The 23,306-nt window shown below is 37.0% G+C and overlaps 1 protein-coding gene across 2 annotated transcripts in view; it reads right to left on the minus strand.

The window, feature by feature from the left end:
• Window positions 1–912: 912 nt before the first annotated feature.
• The window catches only part of FRMPD2 (FERM and PDZ domain containing 2), a 74,447-nt gene continuing 52,053 nt past the window's right edge, over window positions 913–23,306 (minus strand). The window contains exons 34-47 of one of the 2 annotated variants that reach the window (XM_084525663.1): window positions 22,320–22,357; window positions 20,586–20,669; window positions 20,061–20,125; window positions 18,375–18,536; window positions 17,403–17,574; window positions 15,247–15,329; window positions 13,404–13,489; window positions 11,595–11,710; window positions 8,946–9,094; window positions 7,196–7,286; window positions 5,729–6,063; window positions 4,129–4,344; window positions 3,782–3,844; window positions 913–2,949 (exon numbers count right to left, since the gene is read on the minus strand). In XM_084525663.1, coding sequence (XP_084381789.1) covers window positions 2,878–2,949; window positions 3,782–3,844; window positions 4,129–4,344; window positions 5,729–6,063; window positions 7,196–7,286; window positions 8,946–9,094; window positions 11,595–11,710; window positions 13,404–13,489; window positions 15,247–15,329; window positions 17,403–17,574; window positions 18,375–18,536; window positions 20,061–20,125; window positions 20,586–20,669; window positions 22,320–22,357 — 1,732 coding nt within the window. In that variant the 3' untranslated portion in view covers window positions 913–2,877. Of the gene's footprint in view, window positions 2,950–3,781; window positions 3,845–4,128; window positions 4,345–5,649; window positions 6,064–7,195; window positions 7,287–8,945; window positions 9,095–9,256; window positions 9,321–11,594; window positions 11,711–13,403; window positions 13,490–15,246; window positions 15,330–17,402; window positions 17,575–18,374; window positions 18,537–20,060; window positions 20,126–20,585; window positions 20,670–22,319; window positions 22,358–23,306 lie in introns of those variants that run through there. The other variant, XR_014694896.1, reaches the window with a different exon arrangement.

The following is a 23,306-nucleotide window of genomic DNA, read 5'->3' on the forward strand; positions in this document are numbered from 1 at the left end:
CCACCCCAAACCATTCTGTGATTCTGTAATAGATGTTACTGTGTGTAAATAAAGAATTGCTCTAGTTATGAGCATCTCTAGATATGAATACCTGTTTGGAAAAAAAAAAAAAAAAAAGAAAAAAAAAAAGAGGAGAAAAAAAAAGTTCTCCCAAATTTCTCTAAACATAGTGTCTATGTAGGAAGAATTTGTGAATGTCATTTCAGTCCTTCAGTCCTTCTCTCCTCAAAATTTATCTGCTATCCAGACTGTCAGTCGAGCTCATGAGTAGTACTAGTACGAAGGTGACTGGCCTTTAACTTCTAACGTGCAGAACTAATCAACCCTTGCAAGTCTGCAGTTGCCTTAAAATGTATTCAGGCTCTGGCTTGAGAGACACTCTCTATGGGATCACTCCAGGACTGTGACAGATGGAGGGCCTGTCACACAGCATGTGGTGAATTGCATCTATCTACCTCTGCTCAAAGTTGGTCTGAGAGGCTCTGAGATTTTCTATGGATGAAAGTTTCTTTGTTATATAACAGATTACAAAGCATTTGGAAGGGCAGTTCTGCTTTGAGTCACTCTGCTAGGAGCATTAGCAGACTAGATCTGCATAAAGTTGCATGCCTCATCCGAAATAAAGTTCAGACCGAGTGAGGATGTCATTAGAGGAATTATTATCATGGTATCAGTTTAAAAGCTCTGAATTGTTATATTCCTACAGGATAAGAACATGGAATATGGCAGAATATCTCAGAAGGTGGTAGTACCCACATTAGGGTTATGCACAAGAGGTACCATCATGATGAAATCTGCCTTTACAGGAAGTTTAAGAACAACCCCTCACTACCAAAGGATTATTATTCCCATTACTATTGGTTAGCAGTTAGTATCAAAATGTCTTTTTCATAAAAAGAAATTGAAATGCAATTCAGTGTTTTCAGAAATCTTTTTAATATTCCTGTAAAACAGGAAACACTTCTGTCAAACAGCTGGAAAGATGATGCACAAATGTGGAGTAACAAATAGTGCCATAAAGATTGTCTTCCTAATCCAGAATTGTTCTAAACTACAGAAAAGACACCTTTGCAAGAAGTACAGAAATATTTTTACTGAGAAGATTTTTAAAGTTGCCATGGTACAAAAAGTGAATTGTGCATTTGTGTGCAGTGTTATCTTGCATAGAAGTACATGTACAGTAATCAAAACCAAAATGAAAGGCCAAATAGCAAACGGAGGTAACAACAAGATGAATAAAAATTTGGCTGAAGATACTGGACAAAATTGTGCAAATAATCCTCCATATGCAACATAAATGTAGTGTATTCAGAATGTGTGGAGAGTAATGCTTCTTAGAAGGCTCAAATTCAGTTAATTTAAGACAAAACATTAAGTTCTGCTTATATTTATACTGATATAGGTCCAGGTTTATTTCACTGATTTAAAGTTACTTTGGATCTCTATCAGTATGTTTGAAACTAGTGTCTGGCTCACATCATAAATTCCATTTATATCTTTTCCTCACTTCCAACAGACTATATGAGGGCAGAAAGCAAAACATGGCTCTGGGCTTTTATTATAATTGTTTTACAATGGCTTTTTCCAAAAGCCATACTTTTAATTTGTTTAATTCCTCATTCTTTCTGAACATAAATCTCTCATCCATAATTAAAATAAACAGCTATTTTATTGTCTTGTCTCTTCTGCAATTTTATAATCAAATGCTTCTTAATATCTCCTGAAATCAAGGAAGATTTAAAATATGTACAATTCAGTTCAATAAGTGCAGTTATAATTTCCTGTGTTTTAAAGTTACTCTCCCAATGCACATCTAAAAATTCTGCTTCCATATACACCATCTTCTAGATAAAGGTATTAGAAGTACTCACATAGAAAACAGCTACAATCTTACAAATGTGAACAGTAGATTTCTGCTCAAATCCAAGCTCACACTAACAAAAAAACTTTTTTACAAGAGTAATAATCTGTACAGAGAGTTATTTACTCTAATTTAAAGAAACCAATGGGACTTCCCATAGATTTGTTCAGTGCGTAGGTGAGAATTACAAGATAGTTAATCAATGGAAAGGTTTAATGGAAGATGAAATGTATGTATGCCACAAGACACACACAGTCATTTCATTTGGTTTTGTATTGCATTCCTTTTTACATGGATGTGGAATAGAAGAATACTGACCTTATCTACAGCTGCTCATATTGCTGGAAAATATTAATATCCCGTCCAGATATTAGAACTATCTTGTTGCTTTGAAGACAGATAGTTAAAGGTTAAAGGTATCCTATTTTTCTATCAGTTTCTTGATTTAAGATGTCCAGTGATGGTGGTTTAAATTCCTGTGCTGGAGTGATGACTGGAAATGGTTCCACATTGTTCAAACAACCACAAGTAACCAAACTGAGTCCTTCCACACAAAAGCATGATTAAAAAAAATACTGATTTGCTGTCCAGAAGCCAGCAGTGCACAACTGTATGTAAGGGACAACTAATCTTCCAGCAAAACCAGCAGTCTTCGATCTCTTTAGTTGGCCTCTGAATAGTAAAGCTACTTTAAAAGGCTGCTGCCCCGTTGTCATAGTACAAAAATATTTTCCTAATAATTAATATATTATTCAACAGAACACACAAAGTGTCCATGACAATTTAACAGCAGTGTTGCACTTGTGGCTTGCTGTTTCTCCAAACAGTATGCCGAGATTTAAATGGTTTACCAAGGGGATGTTAAGCAAGGTTTTTAAATTTCTTAGAAATCCGAGCAATCTGACAGAGCATGTTGTGTAACACTTGTCTGTGCTGGCTTGACGTTCCTTTAAAGCAATTGCTGAGTGGCCCCTGGAGTCCAAGGGGGATAGCAACAGTGAAGAGAAATGTTGCAGTCAATAGGAATCCATTGCTTGAAGTTTCTGAAGGACTTCCAGAACAAATTCATAACAGAATAGATACTGATCCTGCATACAGAGACACCAGTGTGAAACATCCAATTAAATATAACAAGAGTTCTAGACAAAAAAGGAGGGACTGGCTGTCATGCTGTTTTTAACACCAGCATCTTTGTAACAGGGATACAAAAATTTAGATATTTGAGAGCATCCTCAATCTTTTTGTTCCATAACTCGTAAAAGTTCAGGAGCTTTTTTTGATTCAGTGCAGTACCTGTAGGCATGTGCTTAAATCTCACTGAAGTCAGTGGCTGTTAACTATTTTAATTTTAATCATGTGCTCAATCATTTTCCTGAAGCTTGTGCTTAAATACTTGCGTACAAGAATAATTTATCGTAATCTTATTTTCTTCCCAATTTCCATTTCCTCAAAGTTGTGTTAACCTTATTTTCTCTTTTCCTTTGTGAACACACTTCAGGGGTAGGTTTATCTCAGCACTAGAAGGACAATGAGAGCTCAGCAATTGCAAGAATTCAATTGAAGGCTGCAGTTTTGCAGGGTAGAGTCTCACCCATTTCATTGGTGAGCCCCGCTTTTCTTTTTACCCAAAGAAGACATGTATCTGTACTGTATTGGTGCTTTGAAATGAATTTCAAGTGCCTGCAAGCTACCCTTAGAGGTTATTTTTTGTTTTTATTTTTTTTTCTTAATTTCAGCTAGCTAGTAAGGAACAGATCTTCCATATTTAAATATAGACACCAATTGTATGCAAAGCTGTCATTTTCCTCATAAGAGGGCTAAAATTCAGCTTGAAGCCAGAGATTTATCAAAGCATGAGGATATGTACCACAAATGGAAACTTTTTAAGATCACAGCCTAGTTAGAATATTGAGAACTTACCTTAGTTTGGATCATGCCAAAACGCTGCTCTCTCAAATCTCTCACTACGTGTTTAATGTTGAACTATCAGAAGAGAAAACAATTTTTATTTTATTGATGTTCAAGTTATGAAAAATGACTTGAACATGTTCTGTTGGGAAAGATGGGGCCCAGTTCTTCTACAAATAGTGTGTTTTAGTTATTATCTCTCTTTTGCAAAAGAACAAAAACATCATTTATTCCATTTTGTTAGGATTAATTTCTACCAGGAGTAACATATGTAGTAAGATACCTACATATGTTGTTGACATATATATCAGTAATATTTATATTTACTGTAATATTTAACAATTATGTTTGATACTTACGCATAGGTCTTTTTCAATATAGCTCAGCAGAATTTCAGCACACAGCAAAACTCCACTTCTTCCAATCCCAGTACTACAGTGAGCAACAATAGGTCCTGTCCTGTGAGCTTTTCTCATGTAGCAAATAAATTTTACAAGCTGCTCAGCCAGCGTGGGTGTACTATGGTTTGGCCAAGTGGTAAACTGCAAATGCCTTATAATTCGTTTTTCTTCTGTCTGGAATAGAATCACAGAATCACAGAATTTCTAGGTTGGAAGAGACCTCAAGATCATCGAGTCCAACCTCTGACCTAACGCTAGCAGTCCCCACTAAACCATATCCCTAAGCTCTACATCTAAGCCAGAAATGCTTATCAACTGGAAGCTTAGTAACATAGCTATATAAATTCAATAAAAATGCAAATAAATATAAGTAAAGTAAATAAATACAAATAACATTTTCATTCCCTATTGTTTCTTATGTCAAAAAAAGTTAAATGAAAAAAATGCATAGTATTGTATTATACTGGTAAAGACTTCTATTGTACAGACCTGAGTCCAGTCAGTAACTTTTCAGCAAAAATGATTGTTTAGGTAACTGAAGATTTTCAGTATAAAGCATCCAGGAACTGTAAGGACTGAAGCCTTCCAAAGTCCAGGTTAGCGTGACAGTGGATTCCCTATTGACTAGGTTAAAATGAATACGAAAGACCTACCTAGATTTTTGCCATTAGAAGAATTTGAATGCATGCCTGGATTTCTGCTGAAGTAAACCTATGATTCTCTATTAATTTGATACTGGTCCAGTACAAATGTTGCAAAAATAACATGTTCATTGAAACAAGATAGGAACCCAATCACATATATGAGCCAATATTCCTATTATCTTTTGGATAGACCCATATCAAATTACTATGTTTACACTCAGTGACATAAGGTGAATTGTGTTTTCTTAATACAAATAGCTGTCTTGTTGGAAAACTAAGTTAGTCTGGCACAAGTAAGAATATATAAATGATTCCATTAATCAGTCTTTCCCACAGAAATTTCTGCAATGTTTTGTTTCATATGGAGGCAAGACTGATGGACTTGTCCCAGTTTCCACGTTCTTACAATTGGGTTCTGTATTTGTTAGTTCTTCAAAAACGAGTTGTTCATTTTATAGTTTCATGTGTGTTCATGTCTTTTCACAAATGAAAAAAGTTATCATTCCTTTTAAATATTAGGATGAAAGCCACCTTCTTTAAATCCTTCCTTCCGCCCACTGTTACAGAATATGAACCCACTCAGGCAGCCCTTACTAATCTGATTTGGTAAGAACACCAAGCAATTCTGCAAAATACTGAACACTGCAACTCTGTGGCTATTAAAGGACTAACTCTTGGACATTCTCACCCAAGTGTTTTTAATATTGGATCCATGGCTTGTTCAATAAGCAAAGAAGCAGCATTTCATTTACCTTAATTTCCTTCCTGCTACTCAGACTTTTACATTCCTAAAACTGTACTGAGCAGACGTTACAGAAAACAAACAAACAAAAAACAGTAATACCAGTATTTAATCATGTAAGATAACTAATCAATTGCTTTGTATATGAAAGTATTAACTAGACTCAACTTACCTGCTTGTTGATCATTTCTATTATTCTAACTATGAAGTATTCCAGAATCTGGTGACTGTCTAGCCTGAGATGGAAGTTAGTTAAGTCTATGGAATCATGTGGAGGTTCAGGCCAGTATCGATGACATTTCACTTTTCCTAGCTCCACTTCTTTCGTCATCATGGCAATCACATCTGACTCACTCTCCCAAATCATCTGCCAGAAATCCGCCATGGTGGAAGGCAAAGGGCCTTGGGTTATAATATAGAAATGTTCCTCTTCTTCAACTTTCATTCTAATATAACTTGCATTAATGTAGCCATTGTTTTCTCCCAGAGGAACTCGTGTCTTATCATCTGGACAGAAACAGAAAGTTACTGTTTTCAGTTGTAGATCTGAAATGGAGCTGTACCATACCTAGCATCTAGGAGATGGGGTACCTCAGCCCCTAGCTGTGAAGTATGCCTCTGTTTTTTAGAACACATTTGGCTAGCAGCACTAATATTAATCATTGTTAATAGTAATTCCTGGAGATAAATTGTATGGTTAACTGCAGCTTTATTTCTCATAACATACTTGCATAACAGTCTGACAGTCCTTCTAATTACCATAGAATTGTTGGCAGTAATTCAAAATAGTGAATCCAATACTGCTATGAGTATATGGCATGGGAATATTGTCAGTGGATATTGGAGTTATAAAACAAGATAATGTTAAGAACCTGTACTTTATCACGAATATAGAGAAGTAACTGTGACAAATTTTGCATATGTTGTTCTGGTGCTGCAGTTTACAATGACATCAAGGGTCCAGAAAGTGTTTTTCTTCTGTCATGATACCTCTCAGGGAATCAATTGGCAGTACATTGGAAATTGGGATTTGAAAATCCTTGTTAACAACAGTCTTTCAGCTCTTGGATTCAAATCTTCCTTCTAAAATCACTTCTCATTAGTGATCTAAAATCACTGATTACTTCTCATCAGTGATGAAACTTGTTTCTGACTTAGAGCTGAGCAGCTGAAAGATCTGGTAGGTTATTTTATGCTTTCAAATATTTCCGAAAGAATCTTGGATCTTTTCAGGAGCAACATAACTCCATGATTTCCACTGTACTTTTCAGAATTCTGCTGTGTCAAAAGCTGTAGATTTAAAGAACTGCTACTATAGTTCAAGTTACACTTGCCAACACAACTGTAGCAGATCACCATCTCTGAGAAAGAGAAAAGGAAGCACCAAGACAGCTGCCCCCCTGCCAAACCAAATCCTGCCTTATAGATGATGATACTTTGGAAAATTACTTCCCGTGCAACGCAGACATCCTTATGTCAACTCTTAATTTCTCAGAAAAATCTTAACATATTTCATTATTAGTAGAGCTCTCTGTAGCAAGGGATGTGGTGGGATTTACCTCCTACATCCCAGCATTATAGATGTTTTCTGGTTTCCGGTGTTGTCCACTGAACATATGTGCTTAGTGTGCATACTTACATGGAACAATATCTTGATATCTGTTTTTATCCCTGTTCTCTTGTGCTTTGCCAGTTCTGCAGTCATCTGTTGGTTTTACATGTTCTAAAGCCTATATCAAAGAGAAATAGTCAATCCATGTTCATATCCTTTATGGAAAAACTACAGAGTCAGCATGAGCAAACTTTACTGTTGTATGTGACCCAAGACTGCTAAGCAGACTTCTTAAAGAAGAGAATCAGGACACTGTTCCCTAAACTGATACACAAGGAATTCAAATTGCCTAGGGTTTTCTTCAGTCTGCATAAAATTTCTGGAGATTTTTAATGAGATTTCCAACCCACATCTTTAGCCCCTGTAATTACACATCCCTATTATATAGTGCTGTAAAATGAATGTTTGGAATAGTGCCTTGGCCAAAAATCAGCACTCATAATCGATAACATGCAGACTGAAGAACCAGCTATAGCACTGTTACCAGATGATGAATGTCAATGAGTACTTTTCAATCACAGAGGAAGTGGTGGATACAGGGAACAACATCAGTGGTGTTAAGTGCAAATCATATGGTCCTAAGTACTTCATAGCAAATTTAGGGGAACACAATGCAGTGTAGCCAGGAAGCAAGAAGGTGAAAGTTAATTTCATTCACAGTTTTGAGTTACCTTCACTCTTCTTTTTCCGTTTACCTTTTTGCTATGCATTGCACAATGCTCAGCCCTCATGTTATGCCACTATACAGTGTATATGGACTGAAATACATTTGACAGTTAAGATCTTCATCAGTTACTACAGCTTTTACTCAGGAAACATATCCATTGACTTTGGTAACCACTGCTTTTCCTGTTAGATCCTTATGTTTTATGAGCAGATGCATGACTCAATTCATAGCGTACTATGCCTACATCCGGAATGGAATGAAGGGAAATTAATGCACGTATTCGAGCTCTTGGTGAAAGTCAACAAATGCTATACATGTGAACCTATGCTATTTTGTACCCAGAAAGTCAGCCATAAGGCAAGTGAGAGAGATTGATAATACTCTAAATAATATGGAAAAACAGTTGTAAGCTATTTCACTGGTAGTGAGTGCATCCTTTAATGAAAATTCTGGCATTGTGTTGAAGAATTATGAAACAATCTTTCTTTGGGAATTTACTGATAATCCCCAATACTGAGTACTCTCTATGTATACCAAAACAAGAGATTTTATATGCTTTCGTAATTTTACATTTTCCATAATTTATTTGCCATCAGATGTAATTGTGTATTTTCCTTATTATGTATGTTACTTTCTATTTTAATTGCACGAAGTCCCTGACCTCAATAACATCTTGTGGCAATGAATTCCATGGATCACTGGAGCACTGCATAAAACATTTTCCTTTCATTGACTAAGTGTTTGAATTTCTTGCTTTAATGCAGCCCCTAGAATAGCTCTTGGGCAGATGTTCAGGAGAGCTGAAGGGGCAATAAGAAGTTAGTCAATATTAAGGTGATTCTTATTGAACTTTTGTGTATTTATTTTTCATTCCATGTGGGCAGGATCTTTGGACAGGAAACAGTGTAAGCCTGACTGTGTAGAAAGAGAGAGATCCAGATAATGTAGCAGCACCCAAAAAGCAAAGCAGACACCTGACTTAAATAATCCTTTGAGAAAGTGGAGTCAGTGAAGATATACAATTGCATCTCCCATAAAGTATGTTGAAGGCTGCTAAAAGTCACTTAGCTCTGCTAAACACTCAGGTCTTAAAAATGAATTACACTTTACCATAAACTCTTTCAACACCTCTTGATTCTCAATCCGTGACTGAAGGCCTCGAATAAGACCTCTAACACCAGTCCTTGGACATACTCCAGTCAGTGATGGTTTAAAATTAATTAAGTGAATCAGTTCGTCTTCAGAAACAAAGGCTCTGCCTATATATCAACAAAAAAACAAAGGAGTTTTTAATGATTATTGTTCATAGCGTAAATCTTGGCTTTAAAAACCAGAGGGCTGCAGTACTTAAGTATATTTTAGCATATTCTGTGTAAGTGAAATTTAAAAAATATATATTTATATATTTTTGGCTTACTTACGTGTACGGCAGAAAGAAGAATAAATCAGTACCATGGATACAACCAGCAACATGTTTTGTGGAATCTGGAAGCAGATCCAACTATTGCAGCTTTTTGCTTTATATGGTTTCTAAATACAGTCTGTTCTAAATAAACCTTGCTGCAGAATTGTAAACTTCAACATTAACTTATATTGATATAGGAGACTCTGGCCACATCTTCACAGGAAATCATCTTAATGTTTCCAACAGTTTCCTGAAAATTAGTATCGCCATTCCCCTCTGCTATAAATATTTCTTCCTCCCTAAAGTAAGAAAGTATCTTCTGTTCTCTTCATCTTAATTCACACTCTCCTTTAAGAACAAGATGTGAAGTATCTTTGATACACCAAAACCAGGATTTGCTTTTACTAATTAACTCATCCTGAAGTATATGTTCTAACACAACACTTGACAGATTAAGACTAAGAAGGATAAACATTTAAGTCTCCAGAAATATCCCTGTTCTACTAGGGCAATTGAAAGAGAAGGTGTACTTCTTCAGCAAATTCTGTTACTTCCATAGGAAAAAAAAAACAGTAGTTTCTTTTGTAGAAAATAGTGGTTCAAGGCAGAGGAATTAAGGAATTAGTCCTTACAGCCTTAAGTGAGTGTTGTCAAAGAAAAGCATGCCAATTGTTGCAAAGAAAACCTGATGTGTTCCACAGCTGTGCTGTAGGCTAAAGACAAAGAGCAGTGTTTTTTTTTTTTGTTTGTTTGTTTTCGTTGGATATCATTGCTACCTTTAACTAACCTTCATTGTAGAAGTGTTGTGCTTGCTGTCCTTGTGTCTTGGGTTACAACTGGCAGCCACCTTGCCTGAGCTTCTAAGACACTTTGTTCAGTTCCTGTTCTCTGCCCCTCACAGATGCAAGGGTGTTTCTGTTAAAAAGTCAGCTGAGAGTGCCAGTGAGGACAAATCCCCCACTCTAGAGAGAGCTATTTCCTATACACATCTCTTCTTTTGCTATTTGTTCATCACAGTTAGACTTCTGGGTCATTGCAGTCCTGGCAGGAGGAAATCACCAGCTTTTAAACATCCATAGTTTTGCAGTTAGAGTCTGAGCCTAACTCACTGCAGATTCACACACCTGGAATTTCATTGCTGTTACATCTATAAGATGAAAACCCTTTTTGATCCTACTGTACATTTCTACACCTGAATAAGGTGCCTTAGAGGATTTAAATCATATTCCAAATGTTACTTTCATATGACCAAAGCCTCAAGTCATGTTGCTGTCATGTTGGCATAAAAACATTGACTACTACACTGTTTTTAAGTATTGAACTTCTCTTGTGATTAAGAGAAGCCCTTCTTAGTATTTTTGAACAAAAAAGTGATTTAAATAAACTAATCACGAACACCCAGTGAGTAGCGATTAAAAATACTGTGGACACCTTTATGCAGCTGTGGATCAAGACATCAATTCACAGGTGAATTTTGAGTTGTAGGGGAGAAGTAAGGGAGAGAAGAGGAGAATGATGTCAAGGACCTATAATAACCACATTTTATGTATTACTGGAATTCATTCTTAGTTCTCAACACCTTCTTTTACATTGCCTTTCACATATGAAAGAGGCCTTCTACCCTATTCAGTTTGTTTACTGTATCTCTTGCAAGATAAACCATCTGCTTTTATTGTATTAATTTTAGGCCAAACTAAGAAGTTTAAGTTCTCACTTACGCACTGGGAAATTCCCATAAATTTTGAACTAAACTTCAACATTCATTTTTTTTTTTCAGCCCATGCATCGCTTATTTGCACTATCCAGTAGTGTACAATGTGAACAAATGTCATGATGTTGCTCAAATTAATTCAATAGCTTTCTTTTCTTTCCTCTTACTTCCTTGCTTTGTGTGCCTAATCAAGTATGATTAATGTACTGAGATATTTTCCTTTGGGGAAGAAACACTATGTATAACATTACAGAAGAGAAAAAAAAAGCATAAAGTTGCCCATCCTTTGGAAACTAGAGCTCCAAAGCAGAGGTGCTTGAAGTAGTGGCAAATGGATAGTGGCCACTAAGGCTGCCCTTCCTGCATTCAGTTAACTATACTCATCCTCCTGTTCTTCCCTCCCACAGTTCTCCAAACAACTTGGAGAGCTCCTATGTAGGCTGCTTTCTTGTGGATGTTACAAAGGTTTGATGGCCTTCATATGTATCAGAGGTTAAAATCGTGTCCTGAGTGCTCAGGCTTTTGAGAAACAAAGAGGAAAGTCTTAACTTATACATAAGGGATTAGCGTTGATCCCACTGTGGATATATGGAGGAGCTGGCTTATTACATTAACGATACAAGAGAAGTTTTTGCATGGTTACTTCTAGGTAGGATGGAAATCCTGTGAGGCATATCATCATCTTCATTGTTCCAGCTGTCTGACTCAGACTGCTGACTCTGTCTTCTGCAACCTTCACATCCTGCATAGTTCTGTGATCTGTAAAATAGCATTAGTTGAATGGTTTTATGGAAGTGGCAGAAGCTGTGTACAAAGGTGTTGTTTTTAATCTATTTTCAGTTGAATTTGAACTTTCTTGAACCACTGTTTTCAAGAATTACTGTGAACTCTGAAGAGCCTAAGTTCAAGGACTATTAAACTAATATAAATACTCCTGTATTTTGCCTGGAGCATTATTATCTGCATTTTTTCTGAGAGATGAGCAAATAACTGGGATAAAAAAACTACCAGAAAACATCATTGAGAGTAAAGTTTCTCAGTTATAGACAGTTTTCATGTATGACCCAGATTTTTAGTTATTAGGTAGGCCTATTTATTTAAGGTATTCAGAGAATTTTAGAGCACTTCAATGTTTTTTTTAGGTAGATGATATGCCTACAGTTCAGAGTACATCAATGCTGCTTGCAGAATAAATTAAATATCCCTATAGTGGCTAACTCCAGTACTCTGCAGATCTAATATTAAACTATTTGAATAGGCTTAAGTTTACCGTAGTTTTATATAGGATAGGATTGTGTATGATCATAATACATAGTATAAGAAATAGTAAAAGGTACTATTAAATTATGATCTTACTCTCCATCTTAAGTAACAGCCTTGCAAATATCAGTAATCATTGAGGGCTGTGCATGTTCAAGTTACATAAGGATTTTGCAAGTAGAATATATGACTACCAGAAAGTACAGGTAATAAAGAGATTCAGAACACAGAACAAGGCACAGAAAGTTTGTTTATTTGCAAGACAACCAGAAAAGCTACAAGTTATTCTTATGTATGATAACTTTGCATTAGCCATAGATGCACTAACCATCTTGCACGTAGAACAAGGTAATTCAATAGCAATCACACCTGATTACCTGGTATACTACAAGATAATGTTATATTAGTGATGAGATAATAGGCTCAGTGCCACTTGCTATGTTCACGTGGATATTTTCACTTCACATGCTCTCAAAGGTTCTTTCAGTTTTGTTCTCTGTTAGCAGGTAATTTAAGGAAGATTGTTGCCCCTTAAAGATTGGCCAACTACTCTTCTTAGAAAATTTTAGGTTTCAAATATAAGTGTTCATTCCTTTTCCTATTTATATGGGCTATAAATGATAAAGACAATCATGTATCATATATTCTGTATCATTGTAGTAAATGAAATTGTCCATGTCTTATCAATGCTACATTATTCTTTGATCTCCCATTCTACTATACAGTTGAAGTAAAATTCTTCTTTTCTTGTACTCTGTATCCACATACTTCCTTAGGAGCAATACCCTCAAGTTCTCATGATTCCTAAATGTCTGGAGTTCAGTATCTGCATCACTACAGCCATACTAGCACAGAGTCTGCACCAGGCTTCAGGACCTGCTGGGAAAACTCAGTAAACCCCATGGGAAGCCTGCCCACATCAACACAGTAGTACTTCCCTGTGCTCACCTCCTCCTACCAAAGGCACATCTGCATGAGCTTCAGGTACACCTAGAAGCTTCTATTTTATTCCTCCCAGTAGCTGTGTGAAAGCTGTTTAGCCACTCTTACTGCAGATGGAGCTGCGTTTCTGTATTCGTATTTTTTGGAACATGAGTATATTTGTATACCATACCCAGACAGCTTTGAAAATAGAAGAGTAAGCTATCCATGATTTTTATTTTAGTAATGTTACTTTGTTTGAAAGACTTACCTGTCTGAAGTGTTACTGATGATATCCTGATAGTCTTGTCCATCCAATTGTCGTTGCAGAGGGAAACTGTGCATGCTTTCTGGACCCTGTAGATATAAAATTAGGAATAGGTGTAAAAAAAAAAAAAATCAATACATAGAAACATCAAGAATGTAGTCAGTGACTTTCATCAACATTTTTTCACAGATTTGACAAAAATGTCTCCTTTACTCAAGAAGGAAAGTTAAATAGTTTCCACTTTTTAGGGGAAAAAAAAAGTCTATACAACTTTGACTTCGCATTACAGTATCTATTTAGAATAAAAAGCCATATCAGCTTTTTATATTTTTGAGCTTCATAACAGTGCTGTCTTCAGACACTTCTACAACCTAGCATGCACAGCTAAACGTTGAAAAGGTTTGTGTTAATTATATCCTCTCTGATCTCGTAAAGAAAGCATGATCACAGGAGTTATGAGTCACACTCTGCTCCTCACCTCCTAGCTCTTGGCAGCAGAAAGCACCAGTGTTTGAGTTAGAATAGCTGGTAATAATTTCCCTTTTTATCTCAGACACAACGAGGCCAGCTGTTAGGAGCAGGGTGCAGCTGCTCTACAGAAGAAGCACTCAACTGAGAAGGCAGACCCTTGATTGCCCTCCAGATGGAGTAGAAGCAATAGTACTGGTGGCTGTTTTTCAGTCCTAGAGAATGACAACTGGGTCCTGCATTTAGATAATGGTGCAGGACATCTGTCTTTGGTATGTGGAAGTGGCTCTTTCTCAGCTGTAACACTCGACAGATAATTATTTAAATTTTAATTCACAGGGGTGCTTCTTCATCTTCTTTCCCTGATTAGTATTCCAGATGCACTCAGAAACCACCCTAGCATATTACGTAGTATAGACTGCTGAGTACCCCACAGAATCTTAACAGTATCTGCCACTTTTTTTTATAATTTATTTAATTTTTTGCTTTTATGCTTGTATTTCTTCATTAGAATATGGGAATTCATGGCTGCACACTTAACCAGGAATTCATTTACCCAGTTTCTGCATCTACCAACTACCCTGACTAGAAAACACAATATGGATTTCAGTTTTCTTTTTTTGCCAAGGAAAAGTATTTTACTGCTGCTGTTTTTTTTACATTTTTTTTCCAGTAGCTTGTCATTTTCTAAGCTAAATCTTTGGAGTAGATGGCAGCTGTGCTCTAAAAAGTAAAGCATAGATTATTTCTATTCACAGGAGACAGCTAAAGACAAGCTGGAAATACTGAAGAATGGAGCTAATGGAACCAACTCAGCAAAAAAAAATAAATTAGCATATGCTTAAAGTTAGGCATGTGCTGTCCTGAGATAGATAATAACTATATACTTTGATTATATTGGCTGAGGCAAGATTTGGATGCTTGTTTTTTGTTTGTTTGTTTGTTTTCCTCTGGAGAATAATAATAATAAAAAAAAGTGTATTTATCATATTTCCTGAGGGGAGTTTTTACAGTTGCAAAACTTAAAAGTAATAGATGCTCTAAAATTTGAAGTAGATTGTTTTGCAGGACTTACTAAGATTCAAAAGCAAAACCATGTCTGAAGAAGTTTAGGGCCTTGGACTTACAAATATTAATCAAAATGCAGTTGAATAACAATCTTTCAGTGTATTTTTATTTTAAAATACTGAAAAAAAGGTAAAATTAATAAACCATGTATTCCAATATTACGAAGTATCAGAATGAGACTTGCTTATGCAACCTTCCTTTACCACCTCTCCAAGGTGTAGTTCTTGCCTGCACCGCACCAAACCCATTTTGTCAACAAACATATGAGTACATTGCCCAGTAACTTCTAAAAGCTGGATTCAGATTTTACCTTGCTGCACATCTGGCTGGATTCTTCTTCCTTGAAAGTGAAAACAGGCTGTGCTTCTAGGCTTCTCTCAGAACTGTTGTCATCTAAATACAGAAAACAAAATTAAGGTAAAATGTCTGTGAATTGTGAAAATATAAATCAGTTTCTTCAGTGCCATCTATACCAGAGTACTTTTGGTCTTGAAATAGGCACTGAGATACAGTGCCAGAAACTGGCACAAAATATCCAGGGGCAAAACAGCACAAATGCCATATATCACTGCCAAAGGAGCCAGCATAATTCATATAGCCAGGAGACGCACTGTAGTAGACCTCTGTATCAGTAGAAGTTACAAAGAACCCTGTAACAGAGTCAAACCTAGTCCATTCCTTTGCAGTGCTAAGGGACATACATGTATGCTGTAAATGTGCTATGTTGCCAATGCTTCTATAGTACTGTTGGGTTTTACTGGTCCAGGAAAAGAGTTTAAACTTCACAGAAACTGTGTAATTTACAAATGTCATGTGAGACCCAAATAAGCATCTCCACAGCTAGTTCCTTGAAGTTGCACAGCCAGAGAAAAGCTTAGTCCTAGTGAAATGAATGGTAATGCTTCTACAGCCCTTAATAGAGTTAGAGCTTTAATTAACCTTTTTATACCTTCATGTTCTTCCTAATTTTGGATCATTTATCCCCAAAATTAAACTAGAACTGAGATGGGACAGTGAACATCATGCTTCCAGACCTGTGCCAAGCACAGTTCTGTCATCCTTATGGAAAGATGCTTTAAAGCACTAGTGGTATAATACAGGTTGATTGTTGAATTCTGAAGTGCTGGGAAAGAAAAAGGAAAATTTAAATAATCCACTCTCTTTAGTTACTTCAGTTTCATCAAGGTCAGCCTCTTCTGACAGTCCCACTGTGGCTGTTCCAGAGTCCTCAGCTGCTAAGGACTCACAGCTCCTTCTCCCCAGCTCTGCCTGATGATCTACCTGGCACCCCTTCCCACCCTTGTTGGTACAACTCTTCTTTTGGAAAGCTTTGCTCTTGAATCACATAGAGTATCTTCCAGTAAGTGAATGACTGTCCAGTGCTAACAGCACAGGCTAGAAATTGAAGAGCACTAGGGCCATTCTTGTAGTCAGATACTGAAATTCAAGAATCAAGATCCTTGAACCATAGAGGCACCTGCTCCCTGAGAGCAGAGTTACCTAAAATACCTGCGGAGATATTTTATGCATCTTGTGAAGTTGCATAAACTTGTCAACCAATAAAGTTGACAAGATGCATAAATGTTTGCTGTGAAACATGTCCAAAATCCAGAATCTACTGTATATCTCTCCTTAGTCTGCCTGGGAGAAAGCTGATAGCAATCTCCTTCTTACATGGGAAGGTTCAGAACAAGCCTTCAATTTCTAACTACCAGGCTAGAAGGTATTTTAAGGCGGAATTCTTTATTCATTGCCCATTGCAGCTTCTCCATGTTGTAGGAAATATTTCAGTATTCAAAGAAATGAAAGATGAGGAATAGAAACCCATAATCTATTGGTAATAGTATACCCTTGCTTCCACACCCAGCTGTAATTAGTACTTAAATTCTGTGTATTCAGCAGAGCAGAGCCTGCAACAGAGGTTTCTTCCATTAGAGTTAATCAGCTCCCTAAGTACTGCTGTATGCAGGCGTGCGGGTGCTCAAACTAACAGCAATCAGCCTGGGAGCAGAGGTTTCTGGATTTGAACATGAGCAAGTACAGAAGGAAGATGAGTTGCCTGCTAGACAGAATGAAATGCTTCTGAGAGATGAGGTAGGACTGCTAGGATGTGAAATTTGTGGGAAATAAATTTAAGCATCTGGGTCACTAATTGGCTCCTGTTCTCTCTGTGACTTGTATAAAGCTGGCTAAAATCAGCACATACCAGGAACCATCATGACTTAAAAGCATAAGCTGAGTTAAAATATCTCTGAGGGTCTTGGGCATTCCTTCCCTGTGGCCCTGTGTCTTGGATAGCCTAGCCAGAGCTGCAAATCAGGGCAAAGAACTTGTTTGTGTCTATCGCTACGAATCAGGAGTAATTGTAACATTAATAATATAAAATTGTTTACCTAACGGCAAAATTGAGTCTAGGCACCACATAATCCCACTGTTAACATGTACTGAGTGGATGAAGCTACTTACTGGGCTCTGCTTTTATGTTTGGAGGGGAAGGTACGTTATTGCTCTGGTTGCCTGAAGAAGCTGCACATGAAGCCATACTTCGGCAAACTGTGAGTTGAACAGTGCCTCGAGCCTTGCGCAGCAAATCTATAACGGTTTGGCGTGGTAGACCAGACACTAAAGTGTCATTCACCTAAAAAATACAATGATAAAATAAGATTCCTGTAACAGAAAGCTTTTTTAACACATAATCCAGCATTGTGCACGCTTTATGTATCTTCCCTGCATCTCACGTCTCCTCTCGCCCTCCTATTTTAGTGACTTTCTTGATCTTCCCCTCTCTGCTTCTTTATAGCATGACTGCTAGCAGCACATCCCAGAAATGTAGTCTGCCTCTCTTTAAGGGCACTGAGAGGGCCTCACTTCTCCTACTCCTCACATGGAAGAGGGAGAAGGAAGGTAGTGAAAAATAGAAAAGCAAAAAAATGTAAAAACTTGAAGCTCTTGGAGAGGGAAGAAAAGTGGATTTGAAGTTAACAACAATAACAACAACAAAAGATTGGTTGCTAAGAGGTAGTTAGGACAGTAGGAATGTACAGGTTCAAAAGCACTAATTCTAGTGCTTTCTGCTTGTCTTGATACTGGCAGTAATGCCAGGTTTCTCCCCGTCTCCTGGCTAGCTGTTAGGGGCACACTTGGTCAGCTTACTCTTGTTTTCTGGCCTCTTCATGTGCAGTCCCTACTGGGCCCAGCAGCCCCTTTCTCACTGTAGAGGGGCCAAGGCCTACACCAGCTGAACTAGTGGAGAGGGTGGGGGACCCAGAGCAGCCTTCTGACCACCAGGAGTCCAGCGACACCACCTTCCACCTCTTGCTGTGCCAGGCAACCTCGGGTTTCTAGTCTGAGCAATTTTTATGCTGAAGAGGATGCTCTTTATAGAGTAACTTGAGGAAAAAAAAAATGATGTCCAAAATGATGAAGAACAAGTCTTACCTTAAGTAAGATGTCACCAACTCGAAGCCTCCCATCCAGATCTGCAATGCTGTCCGGGCTGATGGCTTTTATTAGGATAGCCCTGCCATTTCTGCCACCTACCAGTGCAAATCCTAGGCTTCCATTTTCTGCTTTTTCCAATTCAATCTTAATAATGAAGTCCTAGAATACAAAAGAACACAGTTGGAGTTTATTCAGGATTCTGTTTTATTTGCATTTTTAATGTGAAGTAATTCTATTGTGCTTTACAGTCCACACTGGCTGATGTAAATTGTGGGATGTCTCCTTCCCTTGAATGGGAGTAAGGAGCTTCCAGTGATTAACATGGCAGCTACATGTATGTATCAAAATGAAAATAGTATGTACTTATTTGCACAAGTATTTTTAATAATAGCTGGAGAGTACAAGAGCAAGGTGATGTGCACTTCATGTGTGTAATCATTCTATAATATATATAATATATTGCCTTCACTGACAGACCAGTCCCTTTTATCTCCAGCATGACAGTAACTCAGTACATACTCCATTCCTTTATTGTTCCATAATTAAAATCTTAACCTTGCAGACCCAACATACCTGTCTGTTTGGCTCTAGCACTTCATTCACTTTTACAATCAGCTGCCTTTTTAGGGTCAAGCATTATGTCAGAAAGAGCAGCAACCTAGAAATGTTTATGACTCGCAGCATGACTGGTTCCGATGGTGCACTTATCAACCTCAGAAATTATTCTAGCGAGTTGAACAGACAAAGTATCATGGATTAAATGGTGTGGAAGAAGCAGTAATAGTGAGGACTTAATCAAAAGTAAGAAAGTTGTTCTGATTTTTCTGCCAGGTTGGAGGTCTAATTTGAACAAGAGGCAGCCCTTTCTTATAAACCACAGCCAAGAGAAAATGAGTAAATCTATGAAATACCAGTCCCAAAGTGGGCAATTTCAATTCCAAGTAATATTATTTTCCACATTACACAAACATAAGCGATGTTTGTACTTGTAAGTCATTTGAAGTATTGTATGCTTTGCATGGAAATTCATCCTCCTCCCGCTCCTGTGCAGTTTAGGGATTTATCATTTCAGAAATACCACTACTCTTACTAGTTGTAAATTCAAACCAGTCTGGTTTATGTCAATAGTGCATAATACTCTAAAGGTTTGAGGTAATTTTACTCTCTTTTCAAGTTTAGAATTTCAGACTGAAACATTAATCTCAAGTTTCAAGGATTGTTTTGACGTTGTTGTGGAAAACACTTCCCAATTACAATTACACTTGTTTTGCCCAGAATCCCATGCTGTGGCATCTCCCTTTCCTGTGGTACTTTCTTTCTAAGTTAGGGATTAATCTTGTACACTAGTAAGAGTAGTAAGACCTAATGGAGGGGCTACATCATACGAGTTTTGCTTTTGTTGCCAAGCTGTTAAAGTAGTGATGTTATACTCTGGAAAAACAGTAAGAGAAGGGCATGACCCCAGGAAATGCTGAGCACACACCGGTCAATGCGTGCTGAGGCAATTCACCACTTCACAGTACATTCTCCAAATGCAGTCTGTTCACTTTTTCAAAGAAACGGGAGATGAAGTAAATACATTAAATACCACTATTGAAAAAAAAAAAAAAAAAAACCAAAAAAACTCAATATAGCTCACTTTACTAGATGGACCACCTTGCACTTGATAAAATTGTCACTTGCCTTGCATTCTGGGGGGTCAGGAGTGCTTTGCTGAGTACCGCAGTTTGTTTCCTTCAGATGTTCCTCTGTGAAAAACCAGCAACAGTTTTTACTAGTGAAATGTTCTGTAGTATAGCACTCAAAATCATAATAGTTAGAGACCTAATAAAGCATTTCCTATTAGATGTGTGAAATAAAAATGTTCCTGTGGGCTTATTCGTGTTACTTGGTCTGTTACGCTCCTGAAGCGAGCCTTCTGCTTGTCATCCCTGTAGACCTTTGGCCTCCCAGAGAGTAGTTTCCAAAACAAGCTTTAAAAGCTGCACATTACAGGGTCAGAGACATCAGCTGGACAACAGGCAATGTATACGCATTTGCTGATACTCTGAAGGTTGCAGTTGTGTTTACTGAGAGTTAATCATTCCCAGGTACTTCCAATACCATCTACCAATTTCTTTTTCTTTTTTTCTTTCCTTTTTTTTTTTTTTTTTTTTTAAAGAGGACTAAAAATTTTACAAACCCTCACTGAAAAATCATGTTACTTACCATGTCGATGTGGTAGTTGCTGTTCTTGGTTCAGGTTTTCATTTGAGAGAGAAATATTGGCTTTTTCTGTCTCAGCAGGTGGCCCTAAAAACATACATGTAGGTTTGTTCTGACAGACCTCCCGCTCAGCTTCATATATCCAAGGGAATGTAAACTCTGCTTAGTTTATGAAACAAAGCATCAATATCCAGTATTGATGTTGTATGAGGCAGCATGAGACAGTTATTATTGCATGATTAAGTTTGCCAAGTTGTGCAGTGATGTAAATAATTCTTTCATGAACTGCAGGAATATTACATCTCATTTATTGCTATATTTAAAATTGTAACAAGAACCGAAGATCCGAATGAGTCATTCCAGACCTGTGGCAGTGATCAGGCAGAGGAAGAAGTAGGGTGTCCTAGTGTCCACAGAGCTCGCAGTGTAAGAAGCCAGCGTGCGTTTCTTGAGTTCCACGCTGCCTTCACCCCCTCTGAGTTTCACTTCATCGTATATTGGTAATCTTACTTATCTTCCACAAAGTACTCTTAAGGTATGAATTATAGAAAATTCTTGTTCTGTTGTTGGTTGTTGTTTTATATATTAAAAAACGTTCCCTGTTGCATTTGCAATTTTAATATGTATTTTTGTAACTAAGAGAATAAGAGAATATATACAACGAAGGCTTACTTCCTTGTTAGCAAACTATTACAGATTTATAGATTAAATCTATTAGAGATACAACAAATTATTATAGATTCCTAAAGCCCTTTACAAAAGGGAAGACCTTTTTTTTTTTTTTTTTTTTTTTTTTTTTAAGAGTCAGAGAACTGTACCACTGTACAGTAAAACCACTGTACAATAGAAAGGTCTGCATGAGAGAGGGATCATAGCTGGTAACCTACTTCTGAAAGTGTCTTGAGAAATCCCATGGAGCCTACAAAACTTACTGAGCACAGATGTGTAGCTAAGGTCCTACCAGGATGTGTGTTTACCTTACTTTAGTTGTACTGCAGAAACTGAGAGTACACTTAGCTTTACCCATCTCTTGCAGTAAATTCAAAGAAGTCTATTCTTTAGTAAGTAAAATAAGCTACTTCAGGTTGTAAAAACATACACATGGTAGTTGCCTTAGAGTAAAAAATCTGTAGCTAGCTTGCCTTGGAACAGACACAACATTGGCACAGTAGCTGTCCCTGACTGCGCCGCTGCAGCCTCTGCTTGCTGAGATTCCTTCTGCTACTAGAGCAGTTCTGGTCAAGCCTCTGTAGTGCGGATGGTCACTGAAGTAGTGTGTCAGTTATGGTAATAAACATAGTCCCCTGATAGGAATGCTCCTATACTAAAGGAGCATTTATTATTATAGATACTGGTTTAAAAAGTTGGTCTAAGAAAATTAAGTCATGGCATCATATTAAAGAGTAGCTCAAAACCACATGGAGAATAGTTTTCATCAAAACAGATGTTGAAATATGAACACAAAATTCCCACTAAATAATAACAAATTTAAAAAATAGAAACTGACTATGCAAATATGGATGAAAATAGAATATTTTTTACAGAGAACTGTGTTTTATTTCTGTCTGTAAAGAGCTGTCAGTTTTTCTTCAGACCCTTAGTACGTTAACAAAAATGCTGAATGCCAAGTTACAATCTATTAATAAATGTTTAATGCAATGAGTCAACACCTTATGTTTATTTCCAAAATCGGAAGCAAATGTTAAATTCAACCCCCCAAATATTAGCCTTACTTACTATTTTCTTGGTCTATAGGAACCACTGGATTGCCATTTCTGGAGGCAGAAAAAGTGAAATATGTGAGCCATTAAGAGCTGCATGCTTTATAAAAGCACATATGAAAACTGTTTCTGAAAAAGTCAGTTGTCTAAATTACAGTTCTATGATTTGTTATTCTTAATGGTGTTTGCCTAAAGAGCATTTATATCAATATATGAAATATTAGACAGCCTTTAACAACAACAAAACATTTTAATTAAATGGGTTTAGAAAAGAAAGAACACGTTACACCATCTGTCTCAGTACAAAACTGCTTCGTGGCATATTTTGAATCAGCTTCAGTTCTCCTCTATGAAGTGGGAGTGATCACTTGTAATTTCCTATCCCCTTTTTCTGTTTATTTCCTTAGACTGCAGATTCTTAAGATCAGTGTGTGTTGCCTACTAGCTGCTTATACAGCAATAAATATAATGTGGCTGGAGTTTCTTCACCTGCTAGCACAGTGCCAGTTAATAAAACACTGATAAATGTTTGAACTAGTTTAAAATTGCTGTGACAGACACTAAAGCTGAATCTAGTTATCTAACTTAGTAACCCCAAAATATGTGAATGACTATTTGACTGTAAGATCTTTAGAGGCTATTTCTGTATCCTATGCCTCTGTCAGACTGCAGAATGCAAAGCATCTAAAACGCAGTCAAGACCCATTGAGGGAAATTCTTTACTGCAGGTTTTTCATCAACCCTGGGATGATTTTTTTTTTACATGCTGCAGACTACACACTGTATTTTTAATACCTTTCTAAAATGTTTGGCTGTGGGAAATAAGCCAGAGTTTCCCATCAGAGGTAGTTAAAGGATTCACACTGGTTTTTGGATGATGAAGTCTGAAGAGTTACAATTCGTGTTGTGTGAGTTTACCTATGCTCATATCGTTCTATGTTAGCTATAATTAGAAGGAGTTAAGATATGACATTTAGATGTAGAGCTTAGGGATATGGTTTAG

The sequence above is a fragment of the Aythya ferina genome (genome assembly GCF_964211825.1).
Source record: "Aythya ferina genome assembly, chromosome: 7".
Taxonomy (NCBI): Eukaryota; Metazoa; Chordata; class Aves; order Anseriformes; family Anatidae; genus Aythya; species Aythya ferina.